Source organism: Pocillopora verrucosa, chromosome 14 (genome assembly GCF_036669915.1).
Source record: "Pocillopora verrucosa isolate sample1 chromosome 14, ASM3666991v2, whole genome shotgun sequence".
Taxonomy (NCBI): domain Eukaryota; kingdom Metazoa; phylum Cnidaria; class Anthozoa; order Scleractinia; family Pocilloporidae; genus Pocillopora; species Pocillopora verrucosa.
In genome coordinates, this window is record NC_089325.1 from 533494 (window position 1) to 558047 (window position 24554).

Sequence of the window (24554 nt, forward strand, 5' to 3'; positions counted from 1 at the left end):
ATAGATACCGCTGCACTGGAATGATTCTTTCAAAATCCTACACCCTCGCTAGTCGCGCGAGTAGCCCACGTGTCACCTTTCAATTCTTAGCACATTAGACAGGCCTTTTGTCTGATCTTCAATTCGGGTGAATAAGCTCACGGTAAAATTAAGTCCATTAATTAAGAGACTGCGAGAGAAAACTGTGACTGTTGCTAACGGGTGACTAGGAGTGATTATTTCTTGCAGTACCATTTCTCTAATATACAATAGGTTTAACAAAATTTTTTTGGATAGATAGAAGAAAAAATTAAACTGGCTGTTCACGCACAAGGTTGATGGTTACAATATTTCAATGGATTTCTTTTCGCCCGTTAGTTCAGATTTGATCAAAGAAATAAAGAAAAAACGTAAGACTACATTCGTTATGGGATCGATTATGTCCCATCAGTGTCAGTTCCTTTCACTTCAGAACCTGTTGTACGATGAATCAATATCACTGTAATTTCTTGCTTCTCTCCAACGTATTTTAGTACGTTGGAGAGAGAGAGTTATTAAAATAACTGATATCTAGTGCTGGGACCCAGTGCTATGACCGAGCTTACGTCAGAGGACAGTTAATAGAGTACTTGTTAATCCAATTTGCATATATTCCCGTGATCACGACTTAGGAGGTGAACCGAATGGAAGTTCTTATTCCAAGAGCATCAGAATTCTCAATTTTGGTTTCGTGATGTGGAAGATGGATGACAGAAGTACAGAGATTGATTCGTCTTCGAACGTTTCAGACGAGGAAAATGATACAACAGGCAAGATTTTAATGTTTTATGACTGAATAACGCTCTATTGGTGATGTGGTGTGGTGTGGTGTGCACTAGCTAATTTTTCAATCTCACGTTGTAGGTGCAAAATTTGATGATATGACCATTTGGAGAAGTTTGTTTTGCTTTCTCCCCAAAATGGTAACGTGAAAGAGTGCCCATTACCCAGAGACTGTCTGACTGGCCTCAAATGATGGCAAATAATCTCCAATTTTAGAGAATCTTACTTTAAACTTTGATAACTTCTATCTGTATATTTTCTCGTGTAAAGGTGTTGTTAGGGATAGCAGAAGCAGAGAAGGAAAGAGCAAAAGAAATCTAATTGGTTTTTGGTGAGAAAATTGTCCCATTTGATCAACACTATGATATATAAATGCATAATAATTGTGATTAGTATATGTTCCCACTTTAAATTCATGAGACAGGCCATTAAAAAAAACAAAACAAAAAAACATTCCTAAATTTGGTTATCTAACCGAATTATTCAAAGTAGAACAGATTGAACTGAGAGCTCAACAATCGCGTATTTACAATGTGAAAGAGGGAATCAAATTTGTTTTGGTAGTTCAATGCTCATCCAGCGTAACAGCTGTATGTTTGGTGCAGTAAAATTGTTAGATAGATGTTAGATGGTTTCTGTAAGTTCCTTGCACGTTGACTCAGAACCCAGTTAAAAATAAAAAAGTATTAAAAATACTGTTATTAGCTAAGGTTACCCACCCTTTCCTTATTCATCTACCAGGCTTCTTGGCTTATGTAACAACTTTGGTTATGTGGTTATGTTGAGTGCTGCTCATGATATTCTTCATCAAGAGAAAACCAGTGGGCAAGGAAACCAAGTAAGGTTTTGCATTCTTCCTTAAATATTAATTTGTGTAAAGCATATTATGATTCCACTGTTATGTCATTTTACCATAAACAGCAATAGAACATGCAAAATATGCCATGGTAGTACACTATAGAGCAGGGCAAAAAAACAGACAGAAACGATTTGTGCAATCTTTGATTTCTTTTCGATTTGTGAGACCAGATAGATCTCTGTTACTGTTAGTGCATACACTATGATTGGTCAATTTAGCAGGCTGTATTTCACTGTTTGACCTTGCTAAGTTAAAAGTTTGTTTGAATTGAAATGTTCTTCCCCCTATTTGAACCCAGAGATGGAATAAATATTGTTTTGACTTAGTTTTCTCAGTTTGTACTTTAAGCTACAAAACCTTGTTCACAAATTAAAGCTTCTTATGATACACAATTTTATACACAGTGTTTTGCCGCATAAAAATCTTGATTTATGTTTTTTAGACATCAAACAGCGCAAGCTTGACATTGGATGTTACTGAGTCATTCAACTCAACTGATGGTTTAAATTGCAACCCTTTGTCAACTGGGGTATGGAAGGAAAATTTTGCATTAATTGAAAGTAATGTTCTTGTTAAATGCACTGATGAAATGATACATAGACATACATGGAATTATGCTTATTTTTTTAGGGTCAGTATAATTATTGTTCATTTGTTTTGGAAAAAAGGGAAGGGGGTATATGGCATCTTCAATTTTATAACATTTCATTTGACATGTGAATGTTATTTTCAGACAGTTTTGTTAGCTGATATTTTACCAACACTCATTATCAAGATTACAGCACCATTTTATATGCAAAGAATACCTTACAGGTGAGATAAAGATCAAATTTATTATCATTTGTTGTGATGAACATCAGAGAAAGAAATTAAATCAAAGATGTGTTGAAATAAACATTCTTAGCAATATGAGAAGCATACGGTTTAGTCTATATGCCGCTTTTGAAAAAGACAGGCTACCACAACTTCATCAAGTACAAAAACTACTGCAACTGCAAACAAACTACTTTAACTACAGCAAGTACTGTAAATTTAGTAAACTAAATCCACCACTGACAACAAACACACCAAGCACATTAAGTACATTGAAAACATCTGCAGCTACAAATGTATACAACATTGCACAAAAAAAAAACAAAACAAAAAAAGACAGCAAGAGCTCCAAATACAAGAACTACACCAACTAATGCAACTGCACAAAAAACACCAATTCCTACAACCAGATAAAGCACTGCAACTTCAATAACCACACAAACTGCAAAATAAAGCTTTAACTGTAAACTATTCCCTAAGATTATGTCTTGATGGATTTCCTAGATTCTTTTTTCCTAGCAGACATTGTGCTCCAAAGTTGAGAATTATAAGACCTCCAAGCTTTTGAAGTAAACTTACCATTTTACTGCATCAGTACCTGGCATGTGTACCATTTATAAACACAATTTGCAAATTGTAAAAGAAAGTATTAGCACAGAATATTCCTTGTTTAAGAGATGAAATGTGTGCTTGTAGGCACTGACAAGTTTAAAAATGGGGGTCTTGCAAATGAAGTTAACACTAAAAACATGGTCTAGGTAATTACTATTTACATTGGCTAGTGTTAGGATTGTGAACAGAACTTTTTTGTACTAGTAGATCTATACTACAGCCATAATACAGAGCACCTTACATGACAAGCAATGAGTGACATAATACATGTATCTGCAACAACTTCTAAACGCATTTTTTTCAATTAAGTGAAGTAATTGAGTACTGAAATTTTTAGCATAATGTTACCTTATTCAATTCTCAGTGCACTTGCCTTTTTTTTCTTTTTTGCAGTGTGCGCATGGCAATATGTGTTTTGTTTGCCTTTGCAAGTTTTGTCATTGTGGCCTGTTCTCATGCACTCTGGTTTAGTTTGTTAGGTGAGATTTGAGAGTTGTACATGTGTTCTTGAGTGTCAATTGAAATGAAGGAGTCACTGAATTATAAGGTTGTAGAGGACATCAAAGGTCACATTCACTAATTCCATCATCATTATCCTTGATATTACTGCAATTACAATTATTACTGATGTTATTGTTGGAAGGGGTAAATTAATTATATTTTCATGTAATTCTTATTGAATCAATAGGTAATCAGTATCCAAGGGTTTGTACATTTAGTTTGTCACAAAATGATATTTTTTTCCAAATGGGTGTTAATCTTGCTTCATGAGTAAAGTCGGTCTTTTTTTGAGCTAAGCGGTTTGCTAGCCAGAGCTTTTCCTCAGATGGTTTCTGTGGCATGAAGCAACTACAATGTAGGAGTATTACTACTCTTCCCCTGTTAGGATGTCAATCCATTTGAGGTTACCCCACAGCAGTTTATCAGGCTTCCCTGACTTGGCTTAATACTACCCCTACATACTCCTGGTCGGAGAGAGGCAATGTGAAAGACCCAGAAAGGATCATTAACCCTCTAAACCCTAAGAGTGACTAGCTTCTAATTTCTCCTCACAATACTAGCCCTGAATCAAGCATTAAGGTCACAAGAATCAAGGAATTGATCACCAACTAAAAAATCTCTTGATTGTTGAACAAATTTTCTTTGTCAGTGCCTGAGGAATTGTACAGAAAACAGCATGGAGAATGTATACTGACGTTAGATTGTAAAGGGTTAACCACTAACCACTTGGTTACAGCACCAATCCCACAATCTTGCTTCATGTGTATTTACTAGTTGGGAATATTCTTTTTTTTTTTTTCGTAATTTGAGAAGAAATTGTTATAAAACTCTTGCCTTCATTTTGGGTTTATAATTTGCTCCACATATTTGTATTTGACCCTGTAGGTGTGGTATTTGCCAGTATAAGTTCAGGATTTGGAGAAATCACATTACTGAGCTATTCAGCTCATTTTGACAAGTGAGTAATGTCAATTGGTTCCACTGGAACCTGACATAAGCAGACACCCTCATGATGCATAAAAAGGCATGTTCATAGTTAAAGGTTGCCAGTTATACAATTCATTTTGAGAAGTAGCCACCAGGCCCGAGTAGCATACAGTTTTGTGCTAAAAAAGCAATGACCAAGTGATTCACAGCTTGACTGCTTGGCAAGCTACATTTAGTGGCTACTAATGTCAAAAGCAGTAGATAGATATTTACAGGAGCTTATTCTTGTCAAGATCTTTGAATTTCCTTAAAGATCTTGGCCAAAAAAAAAAAAAAAAAAGAAAGATCCTTGAATATCTTGATGAGAAAATAAAAGATCCTTGAAGTTCTTTGAAAATTCCTTGACATTTTTGCAAATATCTTCACAAGGATCTCCAAAGATTCTTGTGATTTTTACCAGGGATAGCTAATAATAAACACTGGGGAAAAAGGAGGATCGACAGAACAAATGCTTTAATGCTTATTGGATTGTTAAATGACTTAGGCCTGTGGTGTGGCAAATTGAGTTGCCTGAATCAAAGAATTAATCTAAGTTGTTATATTTAAAGATTTCAGTACATGTCATGTCATGTAAATTGTGACTAACCCTGTTTTTTGTATTCATAGAGATGTTGTTTCAACATGGTCTTCTGGTACTGGTAAGCAATTCATTTCCAAGTGACATTTTAACAGATTTTTATTGTACATCATTTTAAGATATCCTTCCTCCAAAACTTGTTCATTTGTATACTAGAGACTCATGCCCTATTCTTGTTAGTCTTTTGAGTCTTCTCTTCTAACAGCTTCAGTGTGCAGTGCAAAATCTTAAAGCGTGGTGAATACAATTTTGTATAAAGCTGTAGATGGGATCAACTAATTAGTGTTTTGAGGCAGATGAGAAGGGGTAGTTTGTGAGAGAATTTTGGTGCTATTTTATTAGCATTTGGGTTCTATTTTATTAGCCACCAGCTCACAGTATTCACAGCAACGGACTCCACTTTCTAATGGTTTACTGGCATAATTATCCACTTGGGATGTTGGGAGAACAGAACTTGTACTTTTTGAGTGTTTTCCAAAATCCCAAGTGGGTTGTTACGCTGGTAAACCTATTGAAAATGTGGTTTATTGTTATGAGGTAAACTTCAATTTTCCATTGGTTAACAGTTGCAAAAAATGATAGGTTTTTGTCAAATTGGGGTACTTGTAGTACTTCATTTATTTGATATAGATATGTAATTATGTTGTTTTTGTATTTTTTGTTTTTGGTGCACTTTTGGCAGGAGGTGCTGGAGTGTTTGGTGCACTATCCTATGCTGGGTTCACTTCTGCCGGGGTCACGCCGAGAAACACAGTCCTAATAATGAACATCATACCATTCACATTAGGAGTCAGGTAAGAATAGGATTTGATTGACCTTTACACTCCCTGTCCTCCCCCCAAAGTCACATTTAGGGAAGAGAGGGTCCAGGGTTGAGATCCATAGGAGAGAAAATGATTTACATAGCCTTTGTCTAGTGAAGGGTTATTTTATTCCTAGTTTGCATGTTCCCAAAACCCAGGTTTTGTTTGACCTTTAAAATAAAGAATTAAGTGTTTCTATAGGGCTTTACAGCAGTAAGAATCATCCAAAAAACGCCAAGGGAATTTTTTGGGAGGGGGGGGAGCAGGGGTAGGGAATCCCTATGAAAAGAAACATTTTGATACTTTGATCCCCCAGGTATCATTTAAAGGTTAAAGACAAGCCCAAATTTGGAAACCTTGAAAGAAGTCCCTTAGTCTTTACCTTTTGAAAGTAATTTTCACTTTTGCTGACCATTTATCAACACATTGCAAGCTAAGTGGGGATAAAAATTCTCTTTTGAAGGTAATTTGACTTAGTTCAGGTGAATGGTTGACCTGAAATTTTGAGATTTCAACTTTGACCTGTACAGGCACAGTTTCTAAAAAAACAAAAACAAAACAAAAAATTAACTAGTGTATGATGGTGACCAAAAAATGGCAACAGCCTGAAAACCTATCTTTTTTACTTCCATGCGACGTTCAAGTGAATTTTTAAGTAAATTATGAGTCGTTTGCGGCTGTTTTTGGGCCCAAACGGTTTCGTGCGAGCTGTGTAATGTGTGTTGTTTTTGCACTGGGCTATTCCAAATAACAAAGGAAAGTGATGAATTAATTTTCCCAGTTGTCTACGGGGTGTTAGTAGTGATGAAACGATTTAAAGTATAACGTTCTACTCCAGCAGAGTTAGTACAGGCTATTGAAGGTACCCATCAAGTCTAAATGTTTTACTAACACTAATCTCTGTTCCGTATACCCCTTTCTCTAGCTACTGGTTCATCCTCGAACATCCCAAGGGTGTAACTGAACGAGAACCTTTGTTGGAAACAGCAAGGACAGAAGGAGATGGTAAGGGTCACGTCATATGAACCATGTCACGCAACGTGACATTCTCTATTTCAGAACCTACATGTACCGAATATCTTTGAGGAGGCTAAACTAGAAAATGTGCTTTGTGCCCTGAATGAGCTTGTTAATTAATGTTCATCGCCCTCAAACTTAAGTAACCTTAAAATGATAGTAAAACGTATTACTAAAGTTTTAAGTTAAGGAAGGCGAGACTTACAGTATTTAATTTTATAGGAAGTTTATTTAATCAATCGCGTTCCTGTTTTTTTTATAAAGTTTTGTTTGATGGTTTTATTCTGATTGTATTTGTTTCCCTTTCCCTTTTTTTCATTTGGTCCTTTTCAGAGAAGCTCCCAGTGGATCCGCTAACTCTGAAAATGAAACTTATCATTACTAAGGTAAGCTTGTGAGTTCATGGTGTCCTTTCATTGATTAATGCAAAAAGATCAGCACCCCGAATATCTTATTTCATTTATCTTTTTTTTCAATAGTCATTGCTGAAGTTTATGCTGCCGTTATTCTTTGTTTATTTTGCTGAATATTTCATCAACCAAGGTTTGGTAAGTTCTCTTGTTTAATCACTATTGCAGTGTCAGGAAAAAAGCCACTGCGCCATTTTAAAGCGTGTGAACTTTTTAACTCAAAGCCAAACATAAGGTATCGTTTTATGCTGCTGTCGATCATTATTACAACTGCCCTTTAAGGGCAATGTGCGAACTTTGCAGCTCAGAGCCAAACATGAGATTTCGTTTCATGCTGCTGTCGTTCATTATTGCAACTGCTACTTACAGGCAACGTGCGGGACTTTGTAGCTCAGAGCCAAACATGAGATTTCGTTTCATGCATGCTGCTGTTGATCATGATTACAACTGCCGCCTACAGGCAAAAACAAACAAAATGAAATCCTTGACCAGATTAAAGAAAATGACCTTTGAACTTTTTAAAAGCAACAGTGATGTTTCCTGGTCGGTCTACTCCATAATACACGGCATTGGAAAACGTATTGTTAGTGATATCTGACCTTATAGTCACCTTGTTAATGAAATAGAGCAGTAAGTGGAATGTGCTCTTGCACTGCAAAATTTCCATACAGACGGAGTGTTTTCCGCTTTTTTCACATTACTTATCAGTTTGCTTTCCAATTAAAAACGCATTCATGGGTCTCTTTTTTATTGATGCATTTATTCATTTATTTAGTTATTAATTTTCCAGGTTTTTTTTTTTTTTAAGCATGAATTGATATACTGGAATAAAATCTGGCTAACGCCTTCAGAGCAGTACAGATGGTAAGTCACTGTTAGATGTCGATTGATGAGATATTGGTATTCACCTTACGGCAATTTGTAGTGTGATTTGGATAAAGTGCTTGTGACACACTACTTCTACTGAATGTCATACTTCCAGGAATAGGAGTTGAATTTTTTTCAATTTTTTTGTAGGCAGATTAAACGATCAACGTTGTTCGTGAGGCGAAAACGTTCTAGGGTGTAACCTCACCTTCAACAATTCAAGCTTATTTATTTCTTTCAGATTATGGGAATAACCGTATATTCGAACTCTCTTATCTCTTTTTCAAAGGTATCAAGTTGACTATCAGATCGGCGTATTTATATCACGTTCGTCTGTAAATATTTTCCCCATTAAAAAGATTTGGATATTGGCCATTCTACAGGTGAGTGTCTTTGTTGAGTCGGTCGGTCAGTTAGTCATTAGACTGTCTGTCTCTGTCTTTCGCTTTCCTTTGCTCCAGCCATGGGCTAATGCTCGAAACGTCAGCTTTGAAACTCTTAACGATGGCCAATTCACGTCATCAACTCGGTTGATAATACCAAATTACCTTGTTATACTCTCCCACCGACACAACACCGCAGTTTCTTTAGAAACCTACTCCTTTTTTCATTTGTCTCCCCGTCTGTTTGTCTACCTTTTTAACATATCGTAGGCAGTTTTATATATTACTATTCCTTGTAATCCAGGTACACGGAAGGATTGGTGAACGATCTTCTGAACGTTGTAATGTTAAGGAAACTCATACCTCTCTTGTTTCGCAGCACGCAAATCTCGTCATTCTCCTTTGCGAAGCGTATTTTCACTTCCTGCCATCAGTATGGATTATGTTCTTGATTGTCTTATATGAAGGGCTTCTCGGAGGTGCTTGTTACGTCAATGCATTCTACAGAATATCACAAGAGGTAAAATCACTTCATCATATTAACAACAAAACAGAGAGAAATAAGTGTTCTTTCAAGCTCGATGCTTGTGTGCATCAGGTACTTCACATACCTTCGTCTCTAAAAGATTCTCTGAAGGGGTTTAGGAGCACTGTTATAAGAATGCATTTAGAGTACCCACCATATCTGGTTGGCAGGGAACGTTAAAGAACCCACACGCTTCTCAGTGAGAGTAGGGAACGTAGCTCTTAGTGTTGTGGTCAGGCCTCGTCATTGTTTACTCAGACCCCCATTTAAACCGGCTCAGAGCTGCACTGGGCCAGCCTGTCTTACTACCGCAAACACATACATACATACATATATTTATATACATCGGTTAAGATACGATTTGAGATTCGAAACACGCGGTGGCCTTGCAAGGAAACCACGGTTAATACGGGTGTGGTAAATATCTGCTACCAACCACTTCCACTTCGGTGAATATTTGTTCAATATCGTTGATTCAGTCGAAAATTCATTCTGGTCAGACTTTTAAAAATGTTTTCTCGACTGAAAATCTAACAGACCGTCGAGTTTATCATTTCCAATTTGAATGTTAAATGTTTGTGTTTTTGGTTATCGAGGTGCAGAGCATATCGATACTGAGGCTGATAAGGTTCTATTCCCTTACCTAGGTCCCACCGGAACATAGGGAGTTCTCAATGGGTGTGACTAGTATGGCTGACAGCTGCGGTATAGCATTAGCAGGGGCTACTGCTCTGCCTACCCATAATGCTTTGTGTACATACTGGAGAAACAAGATCAGAAGCTAACGGTTACTTCGGTGTTTAAGTCAATGGATAGGTTTTTCAACCGAAATCAATGAATTATGGGATGCAAGAATGTTTAAATTCAAGTTTGGATTAATAAAGAGGGAATGCCTGAATTGGCTTCATTTTCTATAAGTTGTTTGATTTTTCTTTGTTTTGGTTTATTTTACTGTATTTAATTTTTTACTCGTGCGAATGAGTTTTATTTGGACTCCACTATGCAAATGAGTCACTCACCAACACACTTAGATATAGAGACTGTAATAATTTGTCGTTCCGAATTCGTCCGAGCGCGAAACCATATTGGAGTAGTAACCGCGCATAAAATGGTAGAGAGGCTTTGTTACAGTTTATACGTATCATCTTTGCTTCAAATATCACCTTCCAAGTGAAGAAAAATTTATCGAGCTCAGACACAAACCTAACACTCTGAATCGCTTCGATTGTTTTTGATTTGATTTAAAACAAGAACCGTGATTAAATTCAGTTTATTGCGTATAAACATCGGAGGCCAGATCGATCAGAGGCGACGAAAATAATCCTCTGCCTTTCTGACAAAAGAAAACTGGTGGAATTCACAGTCGCATAACTTACCTCAATCAGTCAAAAAACTTGCGGTCGCATGAAATGCGTTTATGAGGTATTTTCGTTCCGAGGCAGAAAGCTTTAAGATTTGTTATCACATCCAAGCGAGAGAAAACCCGGTAAACAAAGATCATTGAGTTACAATGTAAATATTTGTTAAGCAGCTGTGAGGCAAAACGTGACGTAGAAATGAACGATTGGGCAATTTGACTTGTGCAACAAAGGAAAGTTTGGATTGCAGCGTCTAGATTTTTCGAATTTTGCAAACGGAAGTATATGCGTTTAGTATTTTGCGGAGTTGGATGGTTACCTTAATTGTGGAACTCTCTCTTGTTGGTAAATATCACTGATAATAGGAAAATATTCAACGTATTCACTGAATCCTAATAACGGAATGATGAATTCAGTTTTTTATATTGAGAATCGATATGAGAACTGTGAAAGTAGTAATTTTTTTCTTCCTCCAAACTTATTATTTCTCTAAAAGAAAAGAAAATAAGCCTATCAGCCTCCAGAATGTTGGTAATATTTGCAGAGGACGAACCTAAACAAACAGTTTATTTACCATCTTTTCTTCCAACCCTACAACCTGATGTAGTGATTTGGGATTTTTCTCCTATAAGGGAATGATTCCAGACACAGGATAATTCTCTGGTGTGACTGTAACTGAGATCAATGTCCTTGAAACAAAATTTGTAAAACTGGTAGGCTTGATTTATATAACCCATATCAAGCAAAATTATTAGCAGGCGAGATGAAGATATCAATTTTAAAATGGAAATGTCTTCCTTGGAAAGTCTAGACAGCAGTCGAGAAGTTTGAGTAGCTCATGGCTGTGCCTGGAGCAAGTCCTACGCATCTTTTGTGCTCTCCAAACTTGCCGCGTGCTTCTCGATGATGGACGCTGACGTATGAACCAGTGGTTATATCAAGAGCGCCAGAACTCTTTACCTCGTTTTCATCATGTGGGAGAGGAGCAACAAACGTACAGAAATATATCCATCTTCGAATGTCTCAGAGGAAGAAAATGACTCGTCTGGTAATATCTATAATTGAACAACGATCTGTTGTGACTCTATGCTCTTTTTTTCCTTTTTTTTTTAATCTTAAGTCGAGGGTACAAGTGACCAATTTAATAAGTTTGATCTGTTTGTTCATCCCAAATGGAAACAAGCAGGAGAGCGCTCGTTCCCCAACTGAGAGAGCGTAGGACTGTTAAATACTAGCGTTTGTTAGCTTCTTATGTCGGCAAAATTCCCCTGGGTCAAGAAAATCTTTCTTTAAACTTTGATAACTTTTGAAACCTTAGCTGCACTTTTTTCTCCTCATTTAAAGGTGTTCTTAGTGGTAGCAGAAGCAGTGAGAGAAAGAGCAAAAGAAATCTCTTTGGTTTTTGGTGAGGAAAATTGAGCTATTTTGATTTTACCCTTTTCTGCATATTACATCTTTTAGCCCAAAAAACAATTCCTTTGTTTTTCCAGGCCGAATTACTCAAAATAACAGATCGAACTGAGAGCTCTATGTTTAATATGTAGTACATCTTTTAGCCCAACAAGCAATTTCTTTGTTTTTACAGGAAGTCGGATTACTCAAAGTAACAGATCGAAGTGAGAGCTCAAAAATCGCGTATTTACAATTTGAATGGGGGAAAAATAATATGTTTTGATTGTTTCGGGTTAATTTCCATGTTTGATGTGGCCACTGTAGGGTGGTTTCTGTAAGTTCCTTGCTTAGTAACAGAAAGCAGTCAAAAAGATATTTCGGAAGTGCTTTACTTGTCTGAAGGTTGCGTAATGGGTTTTTTATGACCAATATTTTTTACGTCTTCATTTTTCAGGCTTCTCGGCTTGTGTAACTACTTTGGCTTCGTAGTTATGTTAATTGCTGCTCATGATATTCTTCATCAAGAGAAAACAAGTAATCGAGGAAACCAAGTATGGTTTGAATTAGGTGTTTCTGAAATAAGCAATTAAGGTAATCCACATTGTACATGACTACTGAAAAAACTGATAGTTTGGTTTTATGAACTGAATTGATATTGAAAAATGGCCACCGTACAGAATTTCTAAAGCTGACGTTTCGTAAGCCCTTTATCAGAGCGAATAGAGGAATTGTGGAATTGTGTGCGAGGAAAACTTTGTTAAATGTTCTTGAGTTTAAGACGGAAAGGCCGTAGACTGCCATATGCTTCATAGAATGATTCCTTTCTACGTCCCGAAGCTCTTTTCGGAAGTCTACGAAAGTGCAGAATTATAGTTGTCCGAGCAGCCGACACAAGTTGCGCGGCAGTTATTTGGCGAGCCGATCTCCACAAAAAGAAAGCTTTGCGGCAACTTTCTGACACGTCTTTTTATCAAGAAAGTTGATAAATACCGCACTTCTACCAACCAAAACATTATCAAGAACACTATGAAAGATCTTACAGCAAAATGAGAATTTCCGGTTACTGAGATCACCATCCCTAGAAAGTAGTGCATTTACTTTTTACCTAAAAAATCTTCAAACCCAACAACTCAGGACGGCGTATCGTCTCCGCCTGTTATTGCCGAACTTATTTATTGCTATTTAAGGTTACTTCCCACCCTCGCGGGTGTCCTTCAGGAAAAAATTCGTACGTGCGCAAGTTTTACTAAAATCCTGTCAAATTATATATCAAAAGAAAGCTTAATAACTACAGTTTACGATAAAAATATAACAAGCGACTTTTCTTTTAAGAAAGTGTCAGGAGCCGTTAACATGTGAAACGACCAATGGTTCTTCTATTGAATTTATCGGGTTTCGGATGCCATAGCACGAGCAAAATGGCTGCACAGTCTTAATCAAAAGGCATCAATCAAAAACAATGTGTCTTGCTTTTTCGATATTCTGATTGGCTCTCTAGATATCGGCGTAGCTAAAAATATGCGAGGCGTGTTGCGTCAATGTCAAAATATCAAAATTTCAAATATATATATATATATATATATATATAAAATATCAAAATTTCCCGGCACGCTCTCGTTTGTAATTATTCCTTGGATGTTTTGGCGAAATTTGACGAAAATTGGTCAAATCTATATACCCTATAAATTCGTTCAAAGTGGTCGTATTCCTCCCAAAATCTAATACGAGATTTTAGCTCATATAGGTTCACAAACAACTCGCGCCACGCCAGGAGATTATTATCTCTCCTCCTGAAACCGCAAACCAATAGGACAACGGGACCTCCTGGCGTCAATGAGGATGGATCAAGATTTCCCGGGAAAAGTAATCCATTACATCTCGATCGCTCAGCGGAGCGTTTAGGAGGAAGACACGAAAGGCCAAAGGCCAAGAAAAAACCCGCGGGGCGATTGTTAATGTTACTTGAGTAAAGAAAAGGAAACCCCGTGTTTAACATCTCGTATGGCAAATTTTGGTTTGACGGCGACTTCTTTGTTAGAAATCTGGACGCCATCGTGGAGCTCCGTCAGTACCATTCGCTTTCACAAAGGAATTTTTTTTCTTCTCTTGACACAATGGTACTCTTACTTTCTCCTTTGGGCCTGTTTTTTTTTTTTTTTCTTTTTTTCTCTTTCTTTTTTACCATGGACTTTCTTCCGCTTTTGATTTTTCCCTGGGCAAAATTTTTTTCCATTATCAAAGAGCTTCCACGTGCGAATTTGGTAAAGTAACATGAAAATCGTGCCCCAACATGAGCGGTTGCTCCGAAAATTCTCCCAAGGGATTCGCCCAGGTCCGAGATTATGACGCCTTCCTGATTTATTAACTTTTATTTGAAGATACGTTTTTCTAAATAAATCGAGTGCTTATAAAGATTTCAGAAAATATTAATGGAAACGTTAGTTTAAATGTTTGAATGCAGTTTAGTCAATAAAGAAAAATCAATTTTTTCGGCCTCTGAAGCTGGGAAGTAATCGTAAACAAAAGTGCGGCACCTACTGTCAAATATTTGCCGTCCTATATTAAAGATAGCAAACATGCACTTAAAGTATATCGCGATTTCAATTTCTTTGGCGAAGCCAAACTTATATTCACTACGACCTCATTCCTGAAGGCCAAGATTTTCTGGCCCGCAAAAATTTTTTTCGGTCAACGCGCTGTAAAGAAACCCTTGCTCCAAACTAATTTACTCAACTGTGTTTCATTCGGGGACAACTGTTATAATAATAGTAATGATCCAAACTCAACGGACTCCCCATTCTTACCACGCCAGTCCAATCCACTACAACAGTTCTAGAGGTATAGACAACAAGCCGGTGTCCCATGCGCGAGCGCCATCCGCCGGTTAGGAATACTGACTTTCATAATTGGCATTGTTTGTTTGTTTGTTTTTTAAGTGAAGTGACTAAATTAATAAAGAAAACGGTCCACAGTAGTTTGGAGAATCTCATTCAGTGACATAGTTGCAAGAATGCTTTTTGCACTCAGTCAATCGAACTCATCAATGTTCCCGTCATGCGATACACTGTCAGAGGAAAGTTTATTATTTTACAGAATTGTTACACAGTATTTCAGTGTGTGAATATCTTAACATATGCCTTGCAGACCTACATGCCTAATGCCAGCTCCATATGGCACGTTACTGAATCGTTACAGTCAGCAGATGGTTTAGAGTGCAGCCCTTTTTCAACCGGGGTATTGAAATAAAAGTTTTTGTATTAATTAAAAATTATGTTTGTTGAATGTTTTAATGGTGATGCGCATGCGTACATCAGGGAATAGGTCGTCGCCCTAGTTTAGGCTCAGTATAATCATTTTCCCTCTCTTGGAAAAAATGGTGTGATGGGATTGCCTCATTAATTTTGTACCATTTCATTTTGCAATTGAATTATTTTTCAGACTGTTCTGTTAGCCGATATTTTGCCTTCATTCGTTATCTCGATAACAGCACCATTTTTCATGCAAAGAACGCGATACAGGTTAGATGAAATTCATATTTTGCGTCATCCAGGGGTGGAATATACATGAAACAATGTCTCTTGGCTCAGTCTTTACCAGAATTCATGGTTTAGATCTTAAAGTATGACTGTCTTTTATTAGCTTTGCACACCCAAAACACACTCTGGTCTGAGCCACTGCTTTTACTTTTTTCTCTTTTTTTACATTATTATAACGTATTGACTAGCCAGCTGATCCGATTGTTTACAAATACCGTACCAGTCAAACAAAGAAATAGACTTAAGCATAGAAATAACAGGGTAATTAAGTTTTATCAAATGAGTTGATAACGTCTTGTGAATGCAGCGAACACTAGTTACCATGCTTTTCTCATCAATCTAGCGCTGCTAGTGCTGCACATTTTGATCTAAGTTAAGGATAGATTCATTAAATTTTAGCTGATCTATATTTCAGCAAATTATATGGAAGCTAAGTAGAGGAAATGTTACACAGAGCAACATGCATTGTGTGTAGTAAATATATTTTATTAGACGATTTGGTGTGTAGTATTGTTGAGCATCACCCAGAATGCTATTGTTTTTCGCGACATGTACTTACAGTGCCCAATTTATCAACGCGCGGCACAATAATTTGCAGGTCTAGAATTAGTCGGCTGTGATTGGCCAACAGATATAGCTTTGGGAATACTTGAGTCTATTTGCAGATTTCAGCTGCTGTCAATCAAACTGTTGGAGGCGTAAAAAAAATCCCAAGGTGCGATAGAGTTTACAATAGCGCTCTAATTAAAGGCGGGCCGCTCTGTTAACAAAGCGTCTTGCAAATTCATGTCCAGCGTTATTTTTATTTGACTCAATAGACGACTGACAAAAACGTTACCTGAATTATCGAAGAAGTTTCATGTAGAACAGGCAGTTTAGAGAGCTTAACCTGTGATCAGGTGGGCTTTTTTTTCCGAGTGCGAAGTGCGGCGGCAGGGGACTCGAAATTGCAGGTTAGGCGGTGCTCAATCAGCGAGTTACCTGTGATCAGGTGAATTTTTCCGCGCTCACTTACTCTATGTTTTAAGCCTTTATTTGCGTGCCCCCGTGAAAAGAGTAAACAGCGCGAAAAAAGGGCCTAACCGTTCCGGTTCATTGTGAGCAGTGCGATGCGATTCGTGCGAGGGTCATTCACTTTTACTTCTCACTCGCGCCGTTATAATCCACTGATATTTTTTGATGACTTTTAGGTTTTAGTCTTCCCTGTTTCCAAACAGAGAAGAAGAATTAAGCGATTACAAAAAACATCGGCTGCAAAGGAAATCGAAAAATTGATAGTCTGAGATATTTTCATCTTAAAAGCGTTGCTCAAATAGCGAGCGCCAGGCACGGGTCTCTCACTTGAACTTCACGCTGGCGCTCTTTTACTGTGCCGGTTAACGCAGTCCTGACCGAGAGTATGTTACCGGATTTTTTTCTCCTTGAAGTCCGAATGGTAAAGAGAAAAACAAAATGTGAATTGTGACATATTTTGACGAGCCCAAATAGCGAGTCAAAATACGAAAAATGACTTAAAATACTCAGCAATGCTATACACCAAAACATCTAATAAGTTATTTATGATTCACGTTTATTATTTTACGTGCATTTATCATAGGGCGGGAAAAGCGAAGCAGATAGAGAGTGTAACACGCGCAATACAAAAGAACTAACCATTCAAAATCGCGCGATATTTGTACTGGACTCGCGCGTTCTCTGTACTCTACTTAGCGCAGTCACACAATATAATAAGTGACGAGATCGTCAGCAACAACTTCTGAATGTAATATTGGTTCAAACAAGTCTCTAGCATACTGAGTATATAAATAACCTTGACTAAGTTTATGATTTTTGCCTTAATTAAAGACCTTATCTTTCGGTTAATTTGCTTTCTTTGCAGTGTACGCATGGCAATATGTGTTTTGTTTGCCTTCGCAAGTTTTTCCATTGTGGCGTTTTCTCGTGTACTCTGGATTACTTTGTTGGGTGAGATTAATGAAGCAGTGGGTGAGATCTATACATGTGCAAGAGTGCTTTTTCTGAAAATGAGTATTCTTGCTTCGCGAGTGTTGACTATTCTTGTTCGCAGTTGGTTTCAACACTTGTTTATTTACCCTGATGGTAGACTGTTTACCTTTCCTTCCAATAGCATAGAACAAAGTATGGTTGATATTCAGTGATTCTTAGAAAAACTCCAAATTTTGCTACGTGATACTTACACTTTCAGGTTTTATACGACTTTATAAGCTTTTTTTCCCTTTAATTTTACAAGAGTGTGTATATTCCTTGTTTTAAATCATGAAAATATATATACTATAAATACTGTCGCATTCAGTTTTCATTTTATAGTTCCAGTTTCTCTTGGAACAGGAGTCACGCGGTAGAAGCGAATCATGTATTTCTGCTGTTACGAATTAGGCTAAACCAAGGCGTTCAAGTACGGAGTTATGCCCGTTGCGCAAGGCGGAAAAAATGAGGTTCCGTAAGTTACAGTAAGGAATGAGAAAACAAAGCTATTAAGATATTTATCATATCTCTGGGTTCAAACAGGTTGGAAGGTTTCTACTCAAACAAACTCTTAAATTTAGCGGGTGATACAGTAAAATACGCCCTCAAAATTGACTAATCATAGCGCACGTATTAGGTGAGAGGTATGATAATTGTTATTAGACCCTTGCCTGTTGTTTGATATTAAAACTTGATATTTTTATTTGAACTACTAGGTGTAGCGTTTGCAAGTCTGAGTTCTGGATTGGGAGAAGCCACATTACTGAGCTATTCAGCTCATTTTGACAGGTGAGTAACGTCAATTGGCACATTGCAACCCCTCACAAGCAGACATCTTTAGGGTTCATTACAAGAGAAAGGGTTCATAACAGGAGAACTGAAAGTTACCTTTTGTGTGACATAGTTACCTAAGCAGCTATTAGCCTGCGTAGCTGGCAATTTTGTACATGTGCCTAAAAAGTGATGACGAATTCAAACCTTTCGCAACTCTGTAGCTCATTTTCATGTCTTCACGGCTTGATGGTTCAAAGAGCATACAAAACCGCCAGTTGTGCAGCCTGGCGGAACAAATGATGAGGGAAGAAACTCTTGATATGGCTTTGTATAAATTATGCATCTTCTGATTTAGTGATCCTAACAGTTTTCTTTGCCCTCATGTAGTTGCAAGTGGTTCGACGATCCAAAGACTCACCTAGGTTGTCACTTTAAAAAAAATTATCAGTAAAATTTATTGTTGTAAAACCCTCTTTTTTTTGTATTCCCAGAGATGTTGTATCAACATGGTCATCTGGTACTGGTGAGTAATACATAGATACAAGTGACATTGTTTGACAGACATTCACGCCATGTCTCTCATCAAGATGATCCTACCTCTACCTCTTTTAAATTCATGTAATACAGCCCCAAGCCTTCCGTTTTTCAAGTCTTTTGCCTCTTCCCATTTAACAGCTGTGGAGTGCTCTGGTAAATTTTGAAGCTTGCTTTTCTTAAATAGGATCACAGGTAATGTCATGAGGAAAATGAGAGGAGAAGGGATACCAAACTGCCAGCTTAAATGCAGAGCATGATCGGTTTTAAGTGCTTGCGGCCAGGAGCTGACAATATCTGGGTTCTACTTTCATCGTTTAATTTAGGTCCATAAAACAGACAGAATTTAACTCAATTATCGCAGTTTATAACAATCGTCGCCATAACCTTTTTTTTTCTTTTTTGGCAGGGGGTTCTTCAGCATTTGGTGCACTATCCTATGCTGGGCTCATTTCTTCGGGGATCACTCCAAGAAACACAGTGCTTATAATGAATGTCATACCATTTCTAATGGGAATTTGGTAAATAGAGAATTTAGTTGACCTCCAAATCCCTACTTTCCCCCTCCCTCCTTGTAGTCACATAAATTTTAGAGAATGTACAGGGTTGAAACTTATGTGCATGTGAGAGGAAGGACCCATCTCTTGTCTTATCATGCAGAGATACTTAGATATAGGCATCGGCGCTCCCCTTCGAACAGAGTTATTGCAGGTTGCAGAAGGTAACCCTTAAGTCCAAATGTTTTACGAATATTGATCTCTATTTTGTAAATCCCCTTCCTCAAGCTACTGGTTTATCCTTGAACATCCCGAGGGTATAACTGAACGAGAACCTTTGTTGGGAAAAGCAAGGACAGAAGGAGCTGGTAAGAGTCACATCATAAGAAAATTGTCATGCATCATGCACTGATATCAATTTTGCACCAAATTAGGTGGTTACAATTTTTTCATGTTTAAAGTTCACAAGCCAAAGAAACCTAATAAATGGTGTTACAGTTCCAATAACCCAAAGACTGATTTATAACTTGAAAAAGTGAGACTATATTGAGATTAATTTAATTTTTTTCATAGAGTGAGGGGAAGTGAGAGGGCGAAATCTATTACGGTTTTATTCTTAATGTATTTGTACTTGTTTTGCTTATTTGTTCCTTTCAGACAAACTCCCTGTTGTTCCGCTAACCTTTGGGAAGAAACTTACCATTATCAAAGTAAGTTGCAAGTTTACACAGCGTGTAGTTTAATTATGAAAAGAGAATGGAGCCTCTGAGAGAGTCGTCTAAAGGGATCTTTCGATCCAGCCATCCCGTAATCAACTCAGACATTTTTATCAGTTAACACCGATCCATGACGCATTTCGTTATTTGGCTCTTGTGCTCTTGTCTTGTTTGAAGAGAGCCTTTCTTTAGACTCAAAAATCAGTCACCACTGCAGAATATATGATAACACTTCCTATCTTCTTTAGAGGTAAACACTCTAACATGCTCGTAAGAACGGGACTTTGAAGACTAGTTGATACCAGCCGCCAACCCCTATCAATGTGAAAGTGGTCCCTCACAAAATTCGAGCACGCTCACTTCATTCGCCAGCTCTAAGCCAGCTTGAGCGCTAATGAGAGTTTACCTCCAGGTTAGGACGAGGCAGTCTTATCCTTCCTCTCCTTGGTCTCTCTCTCTTTTTTTTTCCATCGTAAGCCCTGCTTTTCTGCTCGTTCCCACGTAATGAATGCATAGAAAGGGCTAGGTATGTAGTGGGAACTCTTCATCAAAAAATTTACCGGGACTGGATGGTTGTATATTAACTTAGTTTCTTTACTTCTGTTTTTCAAAAGTCGCTGATGAAGTTTATACTGCCGATATTCTTTATTTATTTTGCTGAATATTTCATCAACCAAGGTTTGGTAAGTACTTTCACTTTCACATCTTAACTCTATAATTGCTAAACCGAGAAGTAGCTACTGCACCTTTCAACAACAGGAAAATTACCTATGAACGTCTTTACCGGAATTTGGTCATCATTCATCACCCGTGAGAGGAGAGGTGGGATTGGATGATTTCTGATAAGATTTACCTGATCGCCCCATAAAGCTCTGTAGTTTTATGTTGTTGAAAGCGCAGTGAGTGGAATATGCTCGTGTGCGCTAAACAGTCAAAGTGTTTTTCGTTCTTGATATTACTTATAATTTTACTATTAGATACAAACATGGTGACAGGTCACTTCTTCCTATTATTTTGTTTTCGTATAGCATGAATTGATATACTGGAATCGAATTTGGCTTTCGCCTTCTGACCAGTACAGATGGTGAGTCACAATAAGATGTCGACGGATAAAATATTTACCATAGGAGCGTTTTCTCTGTGGGAGAAACGGAAAAGTCGAAACGTTCGAGTTTGAGGTCTGATCGGACTCATTTGCGGTGTATTGCTCTTAAGCGAGACACTTAGAGCCTCAAGATTCTGCTTACTAAGTAATGTTAATGGAATAACTTGCCATAGACAAAATTTCCCCTTCGATGTGGAGGAGTAATCGTTTTAAACTACTAACAGATTGGAAGTTCTGGCAATCGTATTGTTTTTTTCTTCGAAACTTTCTATTTTCCCCGAAACAATTTGGCAATTCAGCAGTGCTGGTACTGAATGTCATGTTTTCAGCCTAATAAATGTTTACGCTTTTTTAAGACAGATTAATAATTATACGTTAATCGTGATTCGAAAGTTTCACATATAAAAGTCAACAAAAGCCTGAAATTCGAATATTCTTCTCCTTTGATTGTTTGTTGTTGCTTCTGGAATATTAGAATAAATACCCTCTTGAATATTCTTTCTTATCTCTTTGTTAAGGTATCAAGTTAGCTTTCGGGTTGGTACATTTATATCACGTTCATCTGTTAACATCTTCCCCATCAAAAAGACTTGGTTATTGGCCGTTCTACAGGTGAGCATCTCTGATGGGTCAGTGAGTCGGTCAGTTAGTCAGTCTGTCAGTCATTCTGTCTATCAGTTTGTCAGTCATTAAGTCAGTCAGTTTGTCAGTCAGTCAGTCGGTAAGTCAGTTAGTTTGTTAGTCTGTTGATCTGTTAGTCTGTTAATTGTTGGTTAGTCTCTTGGTCAGTTGGTCGGTCGGTCAGTTGACTTAGTCAGTATTTGACTGTCTCTCATACCTCTCTTTTTTCGCAGAATGTCAATCTTGTCATACTCCTGTGCGAAGCGTATTTCCCCTTTCTGCCATCAGTGTGGATCATGTTCTTGATATCCTTATATGTAGGGCTTCTAGGAGGTTCCTGTTACGTCAATACATTTTACAGGATATCACAAGAGGTATGACCTATTCGTCATACTCACAACAAAACAGAGCAAAATTGGTTTTTTTCTAGCTCAGTGCTTTGCTTGCATCCGCTGCTACACACACTCTGATATTGAAAAGACTCACCAATGGAGTTAAGAGAACTATTGCAAGAAAGCACGCAAGGTACTCTAGATCACTTCAGATTTAATTTGAGATTCAAAGCATATCTTTCAAGGCCTTGTCATTAGCCATCACCCGGGTCTTGTGGTTAGACAAGGCAAATAAGGTGAGAAAAGTCCCATGCGATTGAAGTTCGCAAAGTTCTCTGAGAAGCAGTGTTTTTAGATACAAGGTAGCTGCAATTTTTTTGGGTTTTTGTCGCTAATATGACGATTTGCTCGACTGGGAGATCCAACAGACTGTTAAAGTCTTCTTTAATTTTACTCCTTGCTAAATTGGTTTTGGTGCTTTGGTATCGAGTTAAATGGCAAAGCAACACTTGTGCTGATAAAGTTCCTATCTCTTCCCAGGTCCCGCCGGAACATAGAGAGTTCTCGATGGGTGTGACCAGCGTGCCTATAAACGGTGGCATTGCACTAGCTGGTGTCGCTGTTTTGCCTGCCCATAGAGCTTTCTGTACGTACTGGAGAAACAAGATGAGAAGTTAACGGTTACTTTGGTGCCTGGTTTAATAGATAAATGTTTCATCGGAAACCGATGCAAGAAGAAAAAGAAGAAAGAAGAAGAAAGAAAAACATTGCCTCAATCACACCATATTGACAAGGCTTGGAAAGAATTAAAAGACTGAAATAAAATATGTCACATTTAATCATCTCCATTACTTACCCCAGTTATATTCTCATTACCAACAATGTAAACGAGTGACGGCTCCAGCCATTTTAATCCTTTTCATCCTAACATCAGTATGCATATTCTCCGCACTGTTCTCTATATATTTCTAAGGTACTGACAAGGAGAATTTGTTTAAAAATCAAGAGCTTCTTTAGTTGGTGATCATTCCCTTTGTTCTCGTGATCTTGATGTGTCTTGATGTGTGATTGTGGGGGGTGGGGGGGGTTTGATGGTCACTCTTTGGGGTAAAAAGGTTAATTGACAACAATTAAGCACGAAGCGAAACCTAACAAATGTTTCAGATACAGAAGATGGTAAAAGAGGTAAATACAAAGATTGACCAGCCATTTGCTGTAAGTTTTCAGTATTGCATGTTTCTCAACTGCATGTAATTTGTGCGAATATATCTATTTCCATATGTCTGTGTTGATGGTTCTCCAAAACAAATACGAAAAAGTACTCATGATGCAAAATTCTAGGCTGATCTAAGGTCCTTACCTTCGCCCTCTATACAATCCATGCTTTTCATTCACATTGAGGGCAAAACGAGAGCACTTAATTCAAGGTGACTGGAAACAGTTTTTCGGGACACCCACCAATCATATTCAAAGCACTCGAAAATCCACTTCCCTCTTCACAGTGAAACCAATTTCGCCCATACGTGAACGTAGGTTTGAAGTTTGAAATAGTGGTTGTGGCATTGCAATCGCTAATTAACATCATGGTAATATTATGGGGTTCCCATAAGACAGTTTTTGGGAACGGTCTCGGAAACCACACGATAGATTTTCTCAAAACTTCAGGATTTTCTATCTTGAGATAATGCCTCGCAACTGAGTAAATTTTAAAAAATTAAATCAAGCCGCTTCAAAATCTTACTGCCGCTAATTTAATTGCAGCGACAAATCCTGAGAAGGAGCGTGGGCTCATTTTTGACGAACAGCGGCACTACTACCCTGCTTCCTGGCCATGAATGTAGCAATATACTCTCTGTGCGAATTCGTGGATGTTTCACCAGAGCCTTCATCTGGAAGCGGAGTGTCCACTTATAATGCGAAGCACGATGAAATCTGCGATCTTGAGAAAACGATAATGGGATTAGCAGTAACAAAGGAAGAAAGGGAAAGAGTATCAGAAATCTGGTTGGGTTTTGGTAAGGATATAACCCTAATTTATTTGACATGCCTTCTAAAATACTGTTGTTGTCCTTTTTTTTTTCTTTTCGATTACGTGGAATTTCATAACGGTTTTTGATGAAGTAATTTATTTAAGAATCATTACCAACACACTTTGCCCGACACGACTTAAACAACATTGGCTCAGGCTGCATAATATTACAGCCCGATACTTCATTATACATTTCTTGGATAAAAAAAACAATGGCGGAGAAAAGAAAAGATTGCCTTTGAGACTATATGCCTTTGTTTTTTAAAAGTATTAGATTGTGCATAAATCTTACCTTTATTTGTACTTTTATTTGATATTCATTTAATATTTTTCAATGACAAACTTTATTATATATGCAGTTTGATTGGTTCCTAGCCCTATAATCTATTATAGGACAGATGCAGAGGTGACATTACCATTAACAATTAATATCTTGCTTTATATCATATAAAACTAACAGATTCCATGTTGCTGTGGGTCTGTTTATTAACAGATCACAGAAAATGTCAAAATGTGGT

The 24554-nt window shown here is 37.6% G+C and overlaps 2 protein-coding genes across 3 annotated transcripts; both read left to right on the forward strand.

Annotated features, from left to right (window-relative positions):
• Window positions 1-640: 640 nt before the first annotated feature.
• Window positions 641-10073, forward strand: LOC131797525 (battenin). The gene is made up of 16 exons (XM_059115146.2): window positions 641-788; window positions 1072-1132; window positions 1543-1639; window positions 2103-2189; window positions 2394-2473; window positions 3479-3564; window positions 4472-4544; window positions 5180-5211; window positions 5833-5944; window positions 6879-6958; window positions 7304-7356; window positions 7450-7518; window positions 8189-8244; window positions 8537-8630; window positions 9010-9150; window positions 9804-10073. The coding sequence occupies exons 1-16, from the start codon at window positions 713-715 to the stop codon at window positions 9939-9941; spliced, it is 1335 nt and encodes a 444-aa protein (XP_058971129.2). The 5' UTR covers window positions 641-712; the 3' UTR covers window positions 9942-10073.
• Window positions 10074-11412: 1339 nt separating this feature from the next.
• On the forward strand, window positions 11413-22795 carry LOC131797528 (battenin). Of its 2 annotated transcripts, XM_059115153.2 has the most exons (16): window positions 11413-11562; window positions 11859-11919; window positions 12361-12457; window positions 15051-15140; window positions 15345-15424; window positions 17322-17407; window positions 18145-18217; window positions 18694-18725; window positions 19146-19257; window positions 19522-19601; window positions 19891-19943; window positions 20564-20632; window positions 20978-21033; window positions 21573-21666; window positions 21909-22049; window positions 22548-22795. In XM_059115153.2, the coding sequence occupies exons 1-16, from the start codon at window positions 11487-11489 to the stop codon at window positions 22683-22685; spliced, it is 1338 nt and encodes a 445-aa protein (XP_058971136.2). In that variant the 5' UTR covers window positions 11413-11486; the 3' UTR covers window positions 22686-22795. The 2 variants fall into 2 exon arrangements, with proteins under 2 accessions (XP_058971136.2, XP_066017513.1); XM_066161416.1 differs by lacking the exon at window positions 11413-11562 and having other exon boundaries at window positions 11893-11919; window positions 12361-12497.
• Window positions 22796-24554: the final 1759 nt, after the last annotated feature.